The sequence below is a fragment of the Dermacentor albipictus genome, chromosome 3 (genome assembly GCF_038994185.2).
Source record: "Dermacentor albipictus isolate Rhodes 1998 colony chromosome 3, USDA_Dalb.pri_finalv2, whole genome shotgun sequence".
Classification (NCBI taxonomy): domain Eukaryota; kingdom Metazoa; phylum Arthropoda; class Arachnida; order Ixodida; family Ixodidae; genus Dermacentor; species Dermacentor albipictus.
This window is the reverse complement of record NC_091823.1, coordinates 154,866,180-154,884,672: the sequence shown is the minus strand read 5'-3', so window position 1 is coordinate 154,884,672 and position 18,493 is coordinate 154,866,180. Positions and strand designations below refer to the sequence as shown.

The 18,493-nt window shown below is 45.4% G+C and overlaps 1 protein-coding gene across 1 annotated transcript in view; it reads right to left on the bottom strand.

Moving 5' to 3' along the window:
* LOC135920583 (luciferin 4-monooxygenase-like) overlaps window positions 1–18,493 on the bottom strand; it is a 124,108-nt gene that overhangs the window by 70,645 nt on the left and 34,970 nt on the right. Inside the window, exon 2 of the mRNA XM_070536525.1 lies at window positions 13,324–13,526. Coding sequence (XP_070392626.1) covers window positions 13,324–13,514 — 191 coding nt within the window. The 5' untranslated portion in view covers window positions 13,515–13,526. The remainder of the gene's footprint in view (window positions 1–13,323; window positions 13,527–18,493) is intronic.

Here is an 18,493-nt window from a genome sequence, read left to right as displayed (position 1 = left end):
GTCATTTACAAACTAATGAGATCATTAGAATTCATGCAAAATATTTCAGTTGGTTTCATCTTACGTAATTACAACAGAACTGCAAGTTGTCTGCCATGAAAACCAATCTTGCACTTACCCCAATTTCTCCTCGTCGTAAATTGCACGTTTAGTCCTTTTTCATAAGTTGTGATCATCATCATCATCATCATCATCAGCCTGGTTACGCCCACTGCAGGGCAAAGTCCTCTCCCATACTTATCCAACAACCCCGGTCATGTACTAATTGTGGCCATGTCGTCCCTGCAAACATAATCTCTTCCGCCCACCTAACTTTCTCCCGCCCCCAGCTACGCATCCCTTCCCTTGGGATCGAGTCCGTAACCCTTAATGAACATCGGTTATCTTCCCGCCTCATTACATGTCCTGCCCATGCCCATTTCTTTTTCTTGATTTTATCTACGATGTCATTTACTTGCGTTTGTTCCCTCACCAAATCTGCTGTTTTCTTATCCCTTAACGTTACACCTATCATTCTTCTTTCCATAGCTCGTTGCGTCGTCCTCAATTTGAGTAGAACCCTTTTCGTAAGCCTCCAGGTTTCTGTCCCGCAGGCGAGTACTTGTAAGACACAGCTATTATATACTTTTCTCTTGAGGGATAATGGCAACCTGCTGTTCATGATCTGAGAATGCCTGCCAAACGCACTCCAGCCTATTCTTATTCTTCCGATTATTTCCGCCTCATCATCCGGATCCGACTTCACTACCTGCCCTAAGTAGATGTATTCCCTTACGACTTCCAGTGCCTCGCTGCCTATTGTAAATTGCTGCTCTCTTCCGAGACTGTTAACCACTACTTTAGTGTTCTGCAGATTAATTTTAGACCCACTCTTCTGCTTTGCCTCTCCAGGTCAATGAGCATGCATTGCAGTTGTTCCCCTGAGTTACTAAGCAAGGCGATATCATCAGCAAATCGCAAGTTACTAGGTATTCTCCAATAACTTTTAACCCCAATTCTTCCCGATCCAGGTCTCTGAATACCTCCTGTAAACACGCTGGGAATAGCATTGGAGAGATCGTATCTCCCTGCCTGACGCCTTTCTTTATTTGGATTTTGTTGCTTGCTTTATGGAGGATTACGGTGTCTGTGGAGCTGCTATAGATATCTTTCAGTATTTTTATGTACGACTCGTCTACACCCTGATTCCGTAATGTCTCCACGACTGCTGAGGTTTCGACAGAATCAAACGCTTTCTCGTAATCAACGAAAGCAATATATAAGGGTTGGTTATATTCCGCACATTTCTCTATCACCTGATTGATAGTGTGAATACGATCTATTGTTGAGTAGCCTTTACGGAATCGTGCCTGGTCCTTTGCTTGACAGAAGTCTATGGTGTTCCTGATTCTATTTGCGATTACCTTAGTAAATAGTTTGTAAGCAACGGACAGTAAGCTGATCGGTCTATAATTTTTCAAGTCTTTGGCGTCCCCTTTCTTATGGATTAGGATTATGTTAGTGTTCTTCCGAGATTCCGGTACGCTCGAGGTCATGAGGCATTGCGTATACAGGGTGGCCAGTTTCTCTAGAATAATCTGAGAAACTGGCCACCCTGTATACGCAATGCATAAGTTGTACGCATAAGTTGAACCATCATTGAACGCACCACAGCGAATTCATTTTTCAGCCACAATACGTATAAACGCGAATTGATCACTGTTATAAAGTTGGTGTTGAATCATGTCACACTAAAGCTTTTCTTCAGCCGTGCTTTTGCGGTCATCCACGGAATGGAACCATCTTCCTGGTGAAGTCGTATCCATTCACGATAACCAACGATTTCGATATAGCAGTTCTAGCTAACATAGTGTAATTGAAGCATTTTCTTGTTCTTGCTGTGTACTGTATGGTTGTAACTTCAGTACTTTTGTATTTACCACGTTGTCCCAGTTTGCTACCGATTTATGATGACGTTATTAACCGTAGATAAACCAGTATGATCGGAAGCCTTTCTCCTTAAGCGTTCTAACTGCTTGTATTTGTTTCTTTTCTTATTTAGTGTAACCCACTCCTCTTGTTGTGGCCTTTGGCCGTGAGGGTAATAATAAATAATTAAATGAGTAAATAAAATATATGTAAAGAAAACTCGGCACATAGAACAAGACACTGCTGACTAGGTATGCTTTAGAGCAATCTCTCTAAATGAACAAAATTCTGGTTGAATGACCTGAAAGCCACATCAACCTAATATCCAAAGACGAAGGCGATATGGATAAGACGAGCTCGCACATGCTGGTTAGAACAACGTCGGTCATATATAGAATGGCAATGCAAGCCAAAAATTTAGAACCATCGAAGCGGCAGGAGAAAAATGAAATACTTGGGGAACTACATAATGGGTTGGGACCAGCTGGACGCGTAGTGCATATTATGTTTCTACTAACTCAGTGAACATAGATTTCAGTAGCGCAGAAGAGACTTTTTGGACAGCATTTCAATATATAAAAGGACTCAACGACAACGCAGACTGGGAATTGCTATAGAATGGTCTTAGCACTAAGGCATAGAGGACGATTTCGTGGAGCTGCTGAAGGAGATATGTAGAGACAACCGAGTACAATCTGTACGGGGAGGTCGAAAATGCAATGAAGTGGTGGAAGTTCAAGGACTGAAGCAAGGATATCCACTGTTTCCAATATTGGCGTTTTATGTTAAGAGGATAGATTGACGACTAGAAAACCGGGAATTAGTGTTTTACTTATACCACATGCGTAATCAACAAATGGTAGAAGAGAAGGTCGACGGAATGAAGTATGCGTATGACAAAGTGCTACTAGCGGATAATGCAAGAGGTTCACGGGCACTTGTCAATATCAATGGCAACACAGAGACAAGCCTATGCCTTAAGTTTAGCCGAGAGAAATTGGGAATCATGTTCTTCAATGAAGAGACGAGCAATTACGTGGAGTCAAGCGAAGGGCGAATCATATTCACAATCCAGAAATGTCAATACCTCGAAGTATACATAAAGCATGGAACGATTATTCAAGCACCCGCCAAAGATAATCTGGAAAGAAAGGGGAAGCTGAATGCAGCAATAATGAAACAGAGTATTTGTGGCCAGAAGAAATATTAGGTGGTGCATGGAATGTCGAAAGGACTAATGGTGCCAGCGCTAACTTTACCAAATGTAATTCAGTGCATAAAATTGGATATCTTGGCGGTGTTGGAACTTAGCCAAAGACAGATAGCCCGGTTGGCTTTGGGAGCCCACGGTAAAACCACAAGTGAGGCAGCGAAGGGTGGCATGAGTTAGGCCTCTTGTGAAGACCGAGAAGCGCCGCGCAAGTCTTGAAGAAACACTGTGTATCATTGATTAAAATAAATGGGGGGCCAAAGTGCACATGTATCTACACCTGAAAAATGTGGACAGATAATGAAAGAAGAGGTCAAGAAAATTGTCAGCCAAGTACAGTGTAACTGAAAGTATTATATCACCGCAGCGGTCGGAGACCGTCGACCGACATATCGTCGTAAATTTTACTAGTCATCTTGTGATGCCCCAGCTGTGCGACTCATACCACTGGAGCGCAGCTCCAGTGGTATGAGTCAATGATTGTTGATCAAAACGACAACCAAATGCATCACTGTATATACTGTGGCGAGGAAACGATATGTCGCCTTAAGGAAGACAAGTCCACTTGTCGAAATGTTGGCGGCTGCTTTCCCCTTGTTCTTGTGTTTGTCACCCTCTTGAATTTCCATCTCCTGACTTCCCCGTGTTATACTGATTGTTTTACCATGGGAAGTTTTTGCTATCGTTACCTCAAATTATTCGACCTGTCGGAATGTCGTGTCTGCTGAGGGATGAATGCCAACATAAAAACGTAACCACAGTTATTTCGATCAGCAATGGCAGCGGACGAGCATACCAACGCGACGCTCGTCTCGGTAGCGGAAGGAAAAAGCAACTCTTCCCAGCCGGGCAGCCTGTTTTTGTAGCCTACGTCGGTGACGCATACCTCGGGTGATGCAGTGGTGGCGCTGTATTCTATTGATATCACAGTCCAGCGTGTAGCCGTGTTGCGCTGGGTCGGATGATAATAAGGTGGAGGCTGCGCGGAAATATGCGCAGTGTGTATCGGCACAGATCATTATTGCGATATTTGCGTGACATCGCGATCTTATACCACTTGGTTGTACTGCATGGAGTCTATAGTCTGTGCCCCCCATTTATATTGTTACGCTCTTAGGTGCATAGTGGGGTTCACGCCTCAACAAACAGTATGCGGGGGCACCGAAGAGTGGTGAACGAAGACGACGTGTGGCTGGCTGGCTGAATCTCGACAGGCGCTCAGCGGATCAAGGCCATCGCTTCTAACTCTACCCGGCTTCAAAGTAACGCCTTTTGTGGGCGCAACAGAGTGGTGGAGGTGCGGGGTACGACAGGACGTACCACGGAGTCGCAACATCCAGGACTTCGCCGGACCCGTCGTCTTGCCGGTCTCTCGCCAACGACCTTCCCTATGGCTCAGGACGAAGGTGGACAAATCCCAGCTCTAGTTTCACCTTCTCAAAGGTCAGCGCCAGTTGGACCTTTGCGGCACTACATGGAACCACGCTCGTTCGCGGGAAAAGTGGGCGAATACGTCGACGAGTGGCTGATGCACTACGGCAAGGGTGAGCCGCTACAACCGTTGCGATTCTGTCACTCAGCTTGAATACGTCGCGCTCTTTCTGAGTGAGGCAGCGCTGATGTGGTATGAAAACCACGAAGACTCCCTAACAACGTGGGAGCACTTTGTCGAGGAAATTAAGAAGTGTTTTGGCGACACCCACGCCAAACAGAAACGCGCCTAAAGAACACTTGCTCAAAGAGCTCAAGCTCCTGGAGAAACGTGCACTATATACATAGAGGAAATCCTCAAGCTGTGCAAAATCGTAAATCCGCAGATGTCCGAGGAAGACCGAGTCGGACATCTCCTCAAAGGAATTGCAGAAGATGTATACAATTTCCTCATAAGTCGGGAACACGTTGATTCCGTCTCAGATGTCGTGCGTCATTGCCGTACGTTTGAGACGTTGAAAACACGTCGCATTGTGCCAAAGTTTGGACGCCTGGTGAATGTGACAACCATTGCCAGCGTCGATGAGAGCCCGTCTGCCGATCTTTCGTCTACTATACGGCAGATCGTGCGTGAGGAACTGCTGCGGCACCAGGAACTTGCGCACGACGTCATACGACAACCTGACGCTTATTACCCGCAACACATGGCGCCCGCCGCACCCTGCGCTTCCTGGCAACCGGCGGTATGTGTCTCAGACGTCAACCGCAGAGGTGCTCCATGGCCACTTGAGGACACATTTACGCCCGGACACCGACCTGCAGAACACCCTCGCCCCATCAGGTTTGCACGCAGACCAACAGTTCCTCCTGTGCAGCAGGCTCAGCCGCTTCGCTCTGCTACACGACCCCCCACGGCTGAGCGCTTCGAAGGGCAGTTCATCGATCGTCGTTTACCTGTGCGTTATAGCTGTGGCGACTTGGGTCACATTGCCAGGTACTGCAATCGCCGCCAACCACCAAGGTTCGACCGATCGACGATGTCTAGGCGGTACCGCGCTCCTCTGGGCGAAACATACTCGCCTCGCACACATACTGATTTTTTGAATTTAATGTGATGTCGTTCGGGCTCTGTAATGCACCTGCAACTTTCTAGCGCTTCATGGACAACATCCTGCGTGGTTTGAAGTGGGAAGTATGCATGTGCTATCTAGATGATGTAGTGATTTTCGGGCGCACGTTCAGTGAGCACAACGCACGTCTCGATCTTGTGCTAGACTGCTTGGACAAAGCGGGTTTGGTCCTCAACTCGAAGAAGTGCCATTTTGGAGAGCGCCAAACACTCGTTCTGGGACACCTAGTGGATAAGGACGGTATACGCCCTGATCCAGCGAAGACTGCTACGGTGGAAGCCTTCAAGCAACCTCGCCATGTAAAAGAGCTACGCAGTTTCCTAGGGCTTTGCTCGTACTTCCGCCGGTTTATTCGTGGATTTGCGAACATCGCGTATCCGCTGACATGCCTCCTCCACAAGGGCTTTCCCTTTGAATGGACTCGTGAATGTGAAGCTAGTTTTCGTGAGCTGAAGTCTCGTCTGACGTCTCATCCCATTCTCCGACACTTCGACCATGCGGCTCCCACAGAAGTTCATACGGACGCTAGCGGTATTGGCATCGGCGCTGTCCTTATTCAGCGCGTCGACACCAAAGAACACGTCGTCGCCTATGCGAGTCGTTCTTTAAGTAAGTCCGAGCGTAACTACACCGTTACAGAGGAAGAATGTCTTGCAGTTATTTTCGCAGTACAGCGCTTCCGGTCGTACCTGTACGGGCGCCCCTTCACTGTGGTGACAGACCATCATTCTCTCTGCTGGCTGGTTAATCTCCGTGATCCATCGGGCCGGCTTGCGCGTTGAACACTCCGTTTACAGGAATATAACTTTACCGTTTCTTATAAAAGCGGCCGCCGACACGCCGACGCTGACTGCCTCTCGCGCATGCCGCTTCCAACGACGGACTGCGACGCGGACAACTTCGACTGCTATATCGCATCACTGGAGCCGGGATTTCCTGATATAAATACCTTCAAGGTCGCGCAACAAAAAAGACAGAACTTTAGAACCACTGCTCATTACTGCAAGGTAATCAGCACCATCCACTCGTTTCTGTGTTCGTGATGGGGTTCTTTACAAAAAGAACTATTCTACTACCGGCCCACGATATCTTCTGGTGGTCCCGGAGAGTCTCCGTGTCTCCGTCTTGCGCGCTATGCATGACGATCCAAGATCTGGACATTTGGGTTCTGCGCGAACTCTCTACCGCCTTCAAGAAAGGTTCTACTGGCCTAAAATGCGCCAGACGACCGCCCAGTATGTGTCCAGCTGCAGCGAGTGTCAACGTTATAAGCGTCCGACGAGTGCTCCTCCTGGTCAACTCCATCCAGTGCCACCCCCCAGCACTCCCTTTGAGCAAGTTGGCATCGACCTCCTCGGTCCTTTCCCGCGTTCATCCGATGGGAATCGCTCGATTATCGTGTGTGCCGATCACTTGACACGCTACTGTGAGACAGCTGCAATACCATCGGCTACTGCAACCGAAGTGCGTATTTTTCTGCTGCGTTTTGTCATTCTCCGACATGGACCTCCCCGAGTGATGATCAGCGATCGTGGGCGGCAGTTCACTGCAGACGTGGTCGAAGAGATGCTTCGTCTATGTGCTTCAAGGTTTCGACATTCCACCCCGTATCATCCCCAAACAAATGGCCTTACGGAACGCACGAACAGAACTCTTACTAGCATGCTGTCCATGCATGTCGAGTCAGATCATAAGAACTGGGACAGCGTGCTACCTTTCATTACGTACGCATTTAACACCTCAAAGCATGAAGTTACGAGCTACAGTCCCTTCTTTCTTCTTTACGCTCGTCCGCCTCGTTATACACTAGACACTATCTTCCCGTTTTCCAGCCACGATGACCTTTGCATATCGGAGACAGCCTGTCTTGCTGAAGAAGCCCGACGACTTGCTTCTTTACGCACTCTTGTTTCACAAGACCGCTCGAAGGCATGCTGCGACCGCCGGCGCCGACACGTGATATATGACCCTGGTGATTTAGTGTTGCTCTGCAAACCAACCAGGAAACGTGGACTATGTGAAAAACTGCTGGCCCACTATGTTCGACCCTATGTTATTACGGAGCACATCAGCCAGTTTCACATGAAATGGCCGACGGTCAGCAAAGACTGAACTTTCGCATGTTGCCCGTTTAAAGCCATTTATTTCTCGACAGCCTGTTTGACTTGCCCGGTGGGCTTCGTCTGCGCGGAGGGAAATGTTACGCTCTTAGGTGCATAGTGGGTTCACGCCTCAACAAACTGTATGCGGGGGCACCGAAGAGTGGTGAACGAAGAAGACGACGTGTGGCTGGCTGGCTGAATCTCGACAGGCGCTCAGCTGACCAAGGCCATCGCTTCTCACTCTACCCGGCTTCAAAGTAACGCCTTTTGTGGGCGCAACAATATTATTCCGAGACACCCGACTTCGAGCCACGAGAACTGTTTTTTAGCAGACGAAATGTTTTAGTGTTGCTGTCCCACTCGACTGCAGCACAGCACGAGCAGCTGTGTAGCAAGTTCTAGCGAACGTGCCCCTCTTTAGCATTAAAGCATGTTTCAGCGCCAAATTTGTATTCTTCCTTCTCCGCGGAGCCAATAACTTCAAAACGCGTACATTATCTCTCCGCGATGTTCCAAAGTGTGTAAGGGAGCAAATTGCAATAATGCACATGTACTGTGGATTTGGCGCAATCTAAGGAAACCCAAGTGATCGAAATTATTTTGCAGTCCCCCACTACGACATGCCTCATAATCATATTGTGGCTCCACCACGTAAAGCTTCACAATTTGTTTTTTTTTTACCATTTATAATGTGCAATGCTCAGATGTCTCTAATGCGAGGCTTTGGTATTTTCTCTTGAATGAAAGAAAGATAGGGAATGAACTACTCTTGTCATTTAAATTCAAAATTAACGTCCCTTCAAGTGCATTAGTGATTTTCAAGTGTATACGAAGCCTTTTTTTATCCTATCCAAAACAGGAGTTATCATGGTGTGTTCCACCTTTGATGGCAGAGATGGCTGCCAAAACTTTTGAAGTCGCCTTCATTATCACCGCAAGCAGCTTGACGCTTCACCAGCATTGATACACAGACAGCCGAGTGTTAGTTTGATCAGAAATATATATTCTCCGCCAATCTCCAGTGACAATACATTAGAAATATTTAAATGCCCATGCTAACAGCCATAACTGAATTCTGCTAAATAAATCCTCTCATATTGCTGCTCAGGTGGCTCTCAATATAGGGGTCTTGCTCCGATTTGCCTATTCACTTGGAGTTGTTAAATGAGCTGTATGAAACTGTGCGCGAGCTTTTGGTGTGCTTATTAGCATAGCAACATAATGCCACCCAGTTTTACCAGTGAACTTGGCACTATTATTAGAATCCCCTTGTCCTCGCGACAGAGTATATACATTTTAAAGAGTAGTTACAGCCTTGCGCAGGCAGATTGATGTGATGTCACCACTGAAACTGCTGCGCTGTGTCAAGTACACATCTCATTATTGACTGTTCTACAGCATGGTCTATTGCCACCTTTCACCAACTGTCTGAGGCTGGCTCGCCACAGCCTTGCTCCTCTCGTGACTTACTGTCCCAGTGAAACTGCTTTAGACTTTAGCGTTTCGTGTTGCGATGGGCTTGATTCATCTATCGAATGGGCAATTCGCAGCGGATTCGAAGAGGTCATTCACCGTGACGCAGTACACACCTAATCGGACAGTATATGTGCACCTCTTACTTTTTCATCGTCGCGATCAAACACCGCTTGCTGTCTTCATTCGTTTTCCACTCACCGATGTTCACGCATGCGTCCCTCATGATTGTCTTCGACCTCTCATAGATGTCTAAACGTTCTTCGAAAATTTCTGCATCAATGAGCTCGTCCTCGACATCAAAAATATTCATCGTGTAGGCTAATGCCCTGCCTTCACGTGTGTTGTCGAAGTGAGTGAATAGTCGCCATTGGCTGAAACGGAGTAGATGTTGACCCAAAGCGCACCGGAGATATACGCCATTCTACTATGTTACTGTTCTGGTTAATGGGAACTGTATCAAACCAAAGTGGAATACATCTCGATGAGGCTCATGTAACTCGATTTCCTATGTGTGTGTTAATGGTTATGGGGTACCAGAGAAAAGCGATAAAGACATGGAGAGTCAGGTTTTCCCCTTTGTCCAAGCAGTCACTAAGGGAGGGGAAACTGTGCGCATTCGACAACTCGTTAAGCACTACTGTGAGCTTCGTGGCATTGATTGCTGTCCTATGACTTCTCTATGAGGCACATAGTAGATAGCTCTTCCATTAGGAAAGTTTTCGGGCGCTATTTCCGTGGCGCATCGCTGTAGCTGGCCGTGATGTGGCGATAGCCTTTTAGCCCGCTTGCGTAGGCGAGGGAGAACCGTATCACAGTTATCTCCGTGTAGATGCTTGCGCTGTTCTTCCTACGTTAGCGCAACGCTATACCTACCATTAGATTTCCTGATTATATTGTGGAATAGCTCCAGAGATTTGTACGTCATTGAGTCGCTTTGGTCAGTGAAGCCCATAGCTTCGATTTTCCTAGACGGCTGCAAAATCAGCGAGGCTGTTTTATTGTGAGAAATACTCTTCACCAATAGTGCATAGACGATCGAGTTCATGTCGAGTTTCATGAATACTTTGTATCGAATTAGTCTTTGGAATAATCTCTGCAAAGAACTGAACAGAGCTCAATGAGTACCGGATAATTTTTTTACAAGATGGTTTCAAGGCTTTTACGAGGCTTAGGGAGTCCCTACATAGAATTGTATTGTGAAGTTGTAAATTCCCTATATGCTTCACATCCGACAATAGAGCACTGGCCTCAGCCGTAAAGATAGTGGTTTCGGGGTGGTGTGCAGCGGCGTCCGAGAAGGATGAACCGAAAGGTGCATAAGATATCCCGATGTGTGACTTCGAAGCGTCTACGTAGAACTCTTTGCAGGAGTGCTTGCACTAGATTTCTTGGAAATGCGTTGCGATTTCAAACTATGGAGCATGCGTTCTAACTTCTAGAATGCACACAAAACATTCTACAAGGTGCCACTCCAAAGGAGGTAACAAGTTGGTTGGATGCATTAAGGAATGTTCAAGGAGGGGGACATGCATTTAATTGCTAAGCTTCCCCACACGCAGCGACAAACGCTGTTTTACAGAGGGACGATTATGAAAAAGTGTAGCACACGTCATATATTTAACGGTATTAGATCATGGATGCTCATGATGGGTCATGGGTCTTAAGGAGACCGCAGAACACAGGATGGGCAGTTCACTTCACAGGAAATTGCGCGAGTAAAGCAGAAACGTGCAATAATACCGTACACCCACGATATCTCAGACTGAAGAAGATTGGCAATAACGCAAATTTAAGCGTCATATTTTCAGCGCCAATCAAGCTGTTCAATTTGTGCAAGGCCAGCTACTGTGGTTCTGAGAAGCCCAGTTGCAGGACAAATCACAAGGAAGGCTATGTTCTTTGTGAGAACAATATCGTGCATGAACTGCCCCTTTCGTGCGGCAAAAAATACATCGGCGAAACGGGAAGGTGCGTAAATGATAGGTTGCGTGAACGCGCAAATTATGTGGGAGCTGGAGGAGTGGGACATCTGGCTTTTCACTGCAGAAAGAAAGGGTGCAGTCCCATTTATAATCAGTTCACTTCGATAGGAAGATGCGCAACGCAAACCACACGTGAGATTATTGAAGCGGCGAAGGTCGCTAGTTTGGGGAGCGCTTGTGTCTGCGCGCTTTCAATCGATCACCAAAAAAAATTCGATTTGTTAAACGTGTCACACAGTGTGACTTGATGGAGGTGGCATTTTAATCTTGCAAGTACAAAAAATCTTTTGCCTATGGATGGTCACTTTTTCATCTTCGATATCATCCTAACTTTCCATTACACATGCCTTGTTGCTGTCTCATTTGATTAGAAACCAGTACATATGCGCATGGGTGCGCTGTTGACCGTTAGGTATATATATGCATGCGCTTCGTAGAATAAAACAATTGTTGGAAGTTAGCGCTGTGTCAGTGTCGTACCTCTGTCTCTCGTCCATTTTGGTGCGCTAAAAACCTAAAGGTTGTGGCCGAAATGCTGGCATCTGAAACAGCCGAGGAGATTCGGCACGTATGTTCTAACACAAAGCTTGATGTACCCGTCGTCGATGGTCTCAGGCAGAACACATGAGTCGAAAGTTAGTATCAGGGGCTTTGTCTGGGTTTCCTTGATGTCATGCCTCATCCTAATTGGTTTAACTTGGATGACGTTCTGCTCACTGAAGCCCTCCAGAAGTTCAACTTCACTCAACTCCAGCAGATCACTATCTGAGACTATGCGACGGGTGGTATTCATAGTGCCATGTGGAATTTCTGGTACCTGGGCATCACCGAATGACACTACATTCGGCAGTTTTTCATGCTGATTCTAGTTGCAGAGCTCCAAGAGGAGATCACCGCTTGCTGTCTTGGCTGCTTTATAAGGTGTACTATAAACTTCGGTGAGCGACTTTGAAAGGAGGATTGGTGAGATTTTTCGGCCTTGTTTGTTTGTTTTTCAAGAGCGAATGGCATGGAAACGAGGAAACGATTGTTTTTGACGACCAAAATAACCGAAGCCTTCATCGGTGCGCCCCCTCTCTAGGGAGCGATCAGGTATGGAGATAAAGAACAAGCCATAAGAGAGCGTATTATTGAGCAGTAACGTATGTTACAATTATAACCGAATATAACATGAGGGGAAAGAACAAGGCGTAAGATAGGGTATTTTTCGGCAGTAACGCCAGCCACCCTCCGTAACGACCTACAAAGGGTCGCTACATGACCTATGAAACAGGTCCTGCAAATGCAGATGTAGGCAACAACTATAACCGAATATGACATAACGTAGTATGGCTACTCACACAGCTTCAACCCTTGCTGCCTAGAAAATCGGAAGTAATGCAGAAGAGAGGCGAAGACAGGGAGGATTAAAAGTCAGAGAGAGAGGCGAAGAGTGGAGAGGAGGAGTAGAAAAGGTAACTACCGATTTTGTCCGACATGCGTAACTCCGGATGTGCCGTCTACGTGAAGCCGAGGCCAGATGGGTTTGTTGCCTCTGTCGAGGGGCCTCAAAGGTCCAGACTCTCAGCATCAGCTCAAACCTACGGATCCCCCTTTTCCCAGGCATGGCTGAGCCGTGCGCGGTTAGACGCAGGGGGGTCCTGCCCCCGTGTGCTCAGACCTGGTTTCGCTACACACCAAACGCCTGATTACGCAGACGCCCCTGCGGGGAATAGCTTGTAAATTGGAGTGGTAAAGTTGTTAACGAAACTTCAACAGCCATTACCTGACTAAGGCGGCCTTTTGTTGTTTAAGACGCCAGACAATATTTTAGCACACACGGTTTCTCGATAAAACATTTTGCGCCAGATTGTGTTACTTCGTGAGATAAAGAATAACCGATATTTTTTCCATAAGAATGGAGTTGTTTTGAGCACAAAAGAGCTGAGACACTGCCATATTTCACTCTTACTCGCAACAAACCTGCGAAGGAAGGTTGTACATTACACGTTGTTAGGCCTTGCCGATACAATAAGAAAATATTATGGTGACAACGATGATAATAATCTTGATGAGGTGCGTGAACGACCTCGGCGCTTACTTACGTTGTTGTGTAGAAGGCAGCCACGTAGTTGTAATGTGTGATCTCGGCTCCCTTCGGCAAGCCGGTGCTTCCAGAAGTGTAGCATACAGCGAGGACTGTGTCACGAGGGTTGCTGACAGGGAACTCAACGAAATCTCGCTCGTCCAGGTCCAAGAACTCGGTGACTGAGACAAAGCCTGATGCAGGGCCCATGCAGAAAAGACCCTGTTGAGAAGGGAGTATTGCTTAAGTTTGCGCCACAAATTCTTAGAATTTATTACGATATGACATGGTTACTTAGGCACCTAAGTCATAAGAATCACAACATGCGTTATTTTGACAAAAGCGTAGCTTTACTGAATAATTACGTACACGAGATACCGAAGCGAAAAGCTGGGGAGCACTTTTCCAAAATAAACACAAGAAAATAGTACAAGTCAGCAGTTGAAACTACTCCTGAACAAGAAACAATGAATGTTTTGTGACATATTGGCACGTTGTAATGGCGGAGACTTATACCAGAGTCCTTCCATGTTTTTCTGGTCACGAAAATCCGCCGTCACGCTATGGGACAGGCTGATTTGCTGCCCAAAGGTGCCGCGACGCGGCGCCACTGTGCCACAGAGGGCATCGTTCGCGTACCGAAACGCGTGCGCAGTACGAGGTGAGCTGAGGGATAGCGTGGGTTGTGTGCATATGCTGTGCTATTTTTCGAGTGCTGGGCTGTTAACTTGAAGTGGCGGGGTGGGACAATGATTCCGAACACGTGTTGCAAGTAACAGCTGAAGAAGTTGAATGGAACTATCTCTAACAAGCGATTTTAAACAAATTCTGTATTTGTGATGTGGCTACTTGCGTTCATTTGAGAGCTGCTTTGCCATGTGTGATGAAATGCTTATGCTTTACACTACCTTTTTTATAGAAACAATCGATTATGCATTCTGTATTTATTGTCATTCGTTTGCTGGTGTTTGTTTTCTGCCCCCCAATGCATATCTCTCACGTTTGATGTTATTTCTTTCTGCTTATTATATCAGTGCCATGCTTTTAACAAACTTCTTGCATTGTGAATTGTGGATCATTCGTGACCAGAGGCCTCTGTGGTGTGTGTATTTCGCTCCGCTTATTTTACATGATAAATAAATGATCGTGCTTGTTTGTTTCTTTTGCACCAACACGTTCTATTTCTTTTTTTAATCGAATTATAAAGTTTTTAACAGATTGTAAATAGTGGCGCATTAAGAACCAAAATACCTAGTCTCGTCATGTCTGCGTCCAAACCACGAGCAGCGTGAATAAGTGCTGGGCTTACGTCCTAACGGTTCTAAACGACTGCTTGCTAAGGCAATTGCCTAAATAAAGTACAGCTAGTTTCAACTGTGCAGGTCCTAACACTTCGCGTTCGCCTTAATCCGTTGCTAAAAGCCACACCGAAGACATTGAGTAGCGAGGTTTGTCTTGCATTAATCCTACCTAAATCTCATTCAGAAATGGCATCGCTTTGCAGAGAAATCTTGAGCGCACGGAGCAGCTCAATTTCCTTTTCTTTGTCATTAAGTATTCTACGGTACGGTAACAGCCCTTTGCAATTACAATTTCATTCTTTTCATCTCCTTATAAGATACTGCCCACAGTCAGAGTCCTTCTCTGCCACTTCTCTGCCACTCTGCCAACGGAGACTTGGCGCTTACTTAAGGGTAAGCGAGGGTGCAACATCCCATATGTTTGCATCTAGTGATAAGTGGAACCACTGGCGCTCTGTTGCGAATGCGCGGCGTTTAATTTCAGGCAAATATGAAAAAGTGGAGCCCACCGAAGTGTTGAGGCGAACAGCGACGATGAAATCTGGGCCGAGACAGCGGACGCATTTCGACGGGAGCGAAATGCAAAACACCCGTTTACTTAAATAGAGGTGCATTTTAAAGACATTTAGCAGCGATGTTTGTCTTGCAATAATCCTACCTAAACCTCACTCAGAAATTTATTTACGTTTATTTACAGTTAGGTGCATTTTAAAGGATCCCAGGTGGTCAAAATTATTCCAGGGTCCCCCACTATGGCGTGCCTCATAATCGCATCGCGGTTCTGGCTCTTAAAATCCCAGATTGTCAAATTTTTTTTTTCGTCTGAGACTGCCGCAAGCTCCATGTTATGAGCGGCTTTTTTTTCGTCCCGGGCGTTCATATCATGGCAGAAGACGCGCTCAGACACTAATTCAGGCATATTCAATGTTAAATATACTTACGTGAAGCTAAATCGACGGTTGAGGAAGTTGAGAAAGCTAGAATACCGGGGCTGCCACACATACAACCACAGCGGTAGCGGCGTTTGCATGCCCTCTCATGCACGGTTGCGCCTCTAGCGCTGGCTCTATATGAAACTGAGGGGGCAGTTTCGTGACCAGAAAAAAAAAACGGAAGGACTCTGCTAATACTGTGGCAAAAACTGAATCACGAAAGTAACCCTTTATTGAGTGAACCTGTGACCAGAAAAGCAAGCAACAGGCAAGCGCAATGACAGCGGCGAGCACAGTTAGCGATTATCGAAAATCTGATCAACAGGTCAAGCGAGACGGGTTTTGTACATGACTGGGTGAAGGTTCCAGCGTAATCGCTGGTGCCCGCATAAAGAAATTACTACACAACGCGTCGGGCATACAGTCCGACTACACAAAGTCCGGTTATAACAGACAACGAACAGAACCACTGATGACATTCGAGAAACTAGCGATACATATAGGCACGTCCTGCGCTGAGGGATAGCGTTTACCATTTGTTTACAGGGTCAAAACGGTCACCCGAAAAGGATCAACACGTACACGGGTTAATAAATAAGTAGTTAGCTAAAAAATAAGAATGAGCGTTTAGTGACGCACTTTAGATTACCTTGTTAGATGCTTATGAAATATAAAGGTAATGATTAACATGGGGCACTCATCTAATAATTGTGGGAGATAGTATTTGCACACCAGGTACGCCAGCTGCATGTACATACTTGCAAACGGAACACTAAATGAAGTCATATGAGATGATCCAAATAATATTTATGAGTTACAATATCACTAGACGTCAGCAGAAGATAAAATATATTTAATCCTTCTCTTGTACTCGTGCAACTCGAATTTTTTTACATCCAGTTTTGGGGTGCTTCAGAAAGCCACGATTGAAAAATGGGCCATCTGCTTGACGCCATAGAAATATATTTTGGGTTAAATGAAGTTCTTGCTTAATGAGAAGCTCGTAAAGTTTGTGTTCACTTATGAACACTGTCATATGAAGTTCTCGCATCGTGTGTTATTGATATGTGTGAAGAAAGTAGACCTAGGATTGTTGCCAATGTTGTATTACCATTGAATATGCCAATGGCTGGAACAATGTATTGAACGACCTGCTCGACTGATAGCACCAGTCAACTTGTTAACTTGTTATGTATGTATATATATATGTATATATATATATATATATATATATATATATATATATATATATATATATATATATATATATATATACATAACTGTGGTTACAGGATCTACGTTAATGTAATTATCCTGGAATCCTGGTTCTGCACATATTGCACTGGGCGTAAGTGGGTTGTGTGACTGCTTCCCAAGCAAATAAATCAAAACTTACTTAGCCTGCCAATAAATGAATGCGGCTTATAAGAAAATTAGTGCTGCATAGGTAAATGTATGTCGTTTTGAGACGTGCACTAATCCCGTGCGCAATCTTCCGGTTTTTTTTAGCAGTCTTCTGGTTTACTTTGGATACTGGTTTATTAAATGTCACATTGAAGCAAAGTTATACTTCAAGGTAATTGAAGCAGTTGTACAGTCGTAGGAATTGAATACAAGAAGTCTTCTTTTGCATGGGTTGATCTGTAGCTTGTTAGCATGGCACGAGTACATCAGGTCTCACAATTATTCGGTAAGTTTGGATATAGGCGTAGTGTGACTATTCTTACAGTCACACCTTTAGAAAGGCAGTTAGGCAGACAATTGACAGATAACAGAACTCGAAGTGCGCCCAATATAGAACCATTTCGCACACCAATAGTCGTGAACATATCTTCAGAACAAACGCCTCAAATGCCCACTGCCTGCATTTCGTCTTTTATGCAATATTTTAGTAGCTGTAGCGCTGGATTGTTATTTCATTTCATTTATTACACCTCAAAGACCTCCGTTGTGGTATTACATGAGGCAGGGGTTTTAATTACACTGAAAGTGTGATCCCAGTGCCGCATTGAATTTGATGTAGATCGGAGTGGTACATGGTAATTGCAGGTAGATTATTCCAATCCCGGGCGGTCGTCACAAAATAGAAGTGAAGATGAGTGGTAGTATGTGCTGAGGGAGAGGAAATCGCTTTGGCATGGTTTGTGCGGCTGTACAAGTGATGAACTGCCAAGATAGCTGGATCTTCGAAGGAAGCATTATACAATTTTTTGTGAAGGTATAGTCTAGATATGTGACGTCGAAATTCAAGGTTGGCAAGGTGACCAGGAGCCTTAACCTCGAAAGCGCTGGAATGATAAGAATAAGCAGAGTAAATAAAACGTGCTGCGCAATTTTGCATTCATTCGAGAAAATTAGATGGGTTAGATTAATGAGGGCCCGAAACAGCGCATGCGTGTTCTAACTTTGGGCGAACAAATGCAAAATAAGCTATTATAAGCTATTAGAAGAAAGCCCAAAGTTGGATTCGCGGAATTAGCTATGTTTGTTACCTGGTTTGACCACGAGACATTGCTTGAAAATGTTACGAGGAGATATTTGTAACATTCATTGATGATATTGCAGAGCTGGAAATTATATATTGCGCTGGCTGGTAATGCGGCCTGTGCTGGGAAGGTATTAATGAAGTTGTCTTTATATTTAAGGACTCTACCATGTGTTATACCAGGACTCAATAAGGTTGAGGTTGTTTTAAAGAGTATGAATATCTGTGCTATTTCTAATGAAACGCTACACGATGCAGTCAGCTGCGAGTAGATGAATGCTTGACGAGATACTAGCTGGGAGGTCATTAATATTAGGGGGGATTGGTTTGGTGAGTGGGTGTTAGCATAGACGAATTGTTGTCGATTGGCGAGAAAATTGCGAATCCAATTGTATACAGGTGTGTTAATGTTTAGTCGAGAAAGCTTTAGTAGTAGCCGTCGATGATGAACTTTGTCCAGTGCTTTTTCAA